Here is a 1,606-nt window from a genome sequence, read left to right on the forward strand (position 1 = left end):
ACCTTGTCCTGACCTTGATGACGCCACTCAGGGTCAAACCAATGTTATCTTATGTCCCCCTCGAAGTCCAAAAACTTTTGTCTGAAACATTTTTTTGTAGCTTGCGTCTTTTAGCAGATATTTGGATCCGTCAATTAAAATGACTTACCCTGTATATAGTATATCTGTCATCATATATATATGTTCTAAGATAAAATAATTTTTTCAAAGAACTTATATGTTATATAACTTATCTCATTATCTGATTTGCTTTCAGCCTACGAGTTAGTTTAGCACCTGAAAACAGACATACTTCGAACGACTGTGTAATAAACCGAGTGAAAACAAGATATTACGGAAGAATTGCAAACGCCGAAAGGGATAGAGAGTATTAATTAATTTTCATAAATTTGCAACTTAAGACACCATGTCGATCGAAGCGTTATCCGGCAAAGTTTTCCTGCTGCTAACTGGTGCGAGTCGCGGTATCGGTCGCCAAATCGCGATAACTTTTGGTTCGATGCTGGAGGAAGGCTCACGCATGCTTTTATTAGCGAGGAATAAGGACGCATTGCAAGAAGTTGCAAAAAGTATACCTTCCAAAGTGAAAGTTTGTACCATCAGTGCGGACTTAAGTAAATCAACTGATATCAACTTCAAAGGTAATTGTAAATTATTAAGTATCCGAAAAGACCGTGAAATGTTAACGACAATTGAGATCGAAAAACGCCAACACGGTACAAACCGGGTCTTGGTGCTTCCGTATAACATTAGTGTGAATCTTACAATTTTCGGTTTATATAACACCACGTGACCGCAAATCGCGTGCTTCTCCGCAGCTTCGAACCGAGTAGTATGTAACATCACAGTTAAATTGCCGAAGGCAATCTAATAAATCGATGCTCAAGGTATCTATTTTAAATCCTACTTGATGCTCACTTGCTCTAATAAATCCCCCCACCCTTGCGACGTCAAATAAATGCTAATAACTTGCATCTACATACAAACCGTTCTCACCGAATCTGTAAAGAAATTTATTGCGAAAATATATCACCTCATGTTCAATTTAATCAATTTAATTGTGATATTACATACTACTCAGTTCGGAGCTGCGGAAAAGCACGCGATTTGCGGCCACGTGGTGTTATATGAACCGAAAATTGTAAGATTCACACCAGGTAAGTTAATATTTTTTTTAACTAAGTTAAATTAAAGTTAACAGTCTAAAAATTTAACTTAGTTAAGATACAAGTTAATTCATAATAAAATTGAGTTAAAAGTTAAGTTAATAAAAAAAAGTAATTGAAAAGTTAATGTTAAATTTTTTCATTTTATAATTTTGGAGTTTTTCAATAAAAAGTTTCTAAATAAAGTATATATTTGTTATACTTATTTCTGTCGAATCGCGGAAAGAGGACCGATTTCGAAGGACTTCTTCCAACGTGATTTAATGCAGAGAAGGTTCGCGAACAGTGATTTCTTCTCTCCGTTAGACTATATTTATTATACTATTACAATTGTATTGATGTGTGTTCTCAAATTTGAGTTTGAAGACATTAAATTAGACATGTATTTTATTTTGGATTTACAAGAAGCACTAAAAATGTAACTTCAAGAAAGTTAGATC

The 1,606-nt window shown here is 34.4% G+C and overlaps 1 protein-coding gene across 1 annotated transcript in view; it reads left to right on the plus strand.

The window, feature by feature from the left end:
• Positions 1-249: 249 nt before the first annotated feature.
• LOC105450573 (sepiapterin reductase-like) overlaps positions 250-1,606 on the plus strand; it is a 16,133-nt gene continuing 14,776 nt past the window's right edge. Inside the window, exon 1 of the mRNA XM_011690504.1 lies at positions 250-641. Within this exon, the coding sequence (XP_011688806.1) occupies positions 407-641 (235 nt within the window). The 5' untranslated portion in view covers positions 250-406. The remainder of the gene's footprint in view (positions 642-1,606) is intronic.

The sequence above is a fragment of the Wasmannia auropunctata genome, unplaced genomic scaffold (genome assembly GCF_000956235.1).
Source record: "Wasmannia auropunctata unplaced genomic scaffold, wasmannia.A_1.0 LD336060.1, whole genome shotgun sequence".
In the NCBI taxonomy this organism is placed as follows: domain Eukaryota; kingdom Metazoa; phylum Arthropoda; class Insecta; order Hymenoptera; family Formicidae; genus Wasmannia; species Wasmannia auropunctata.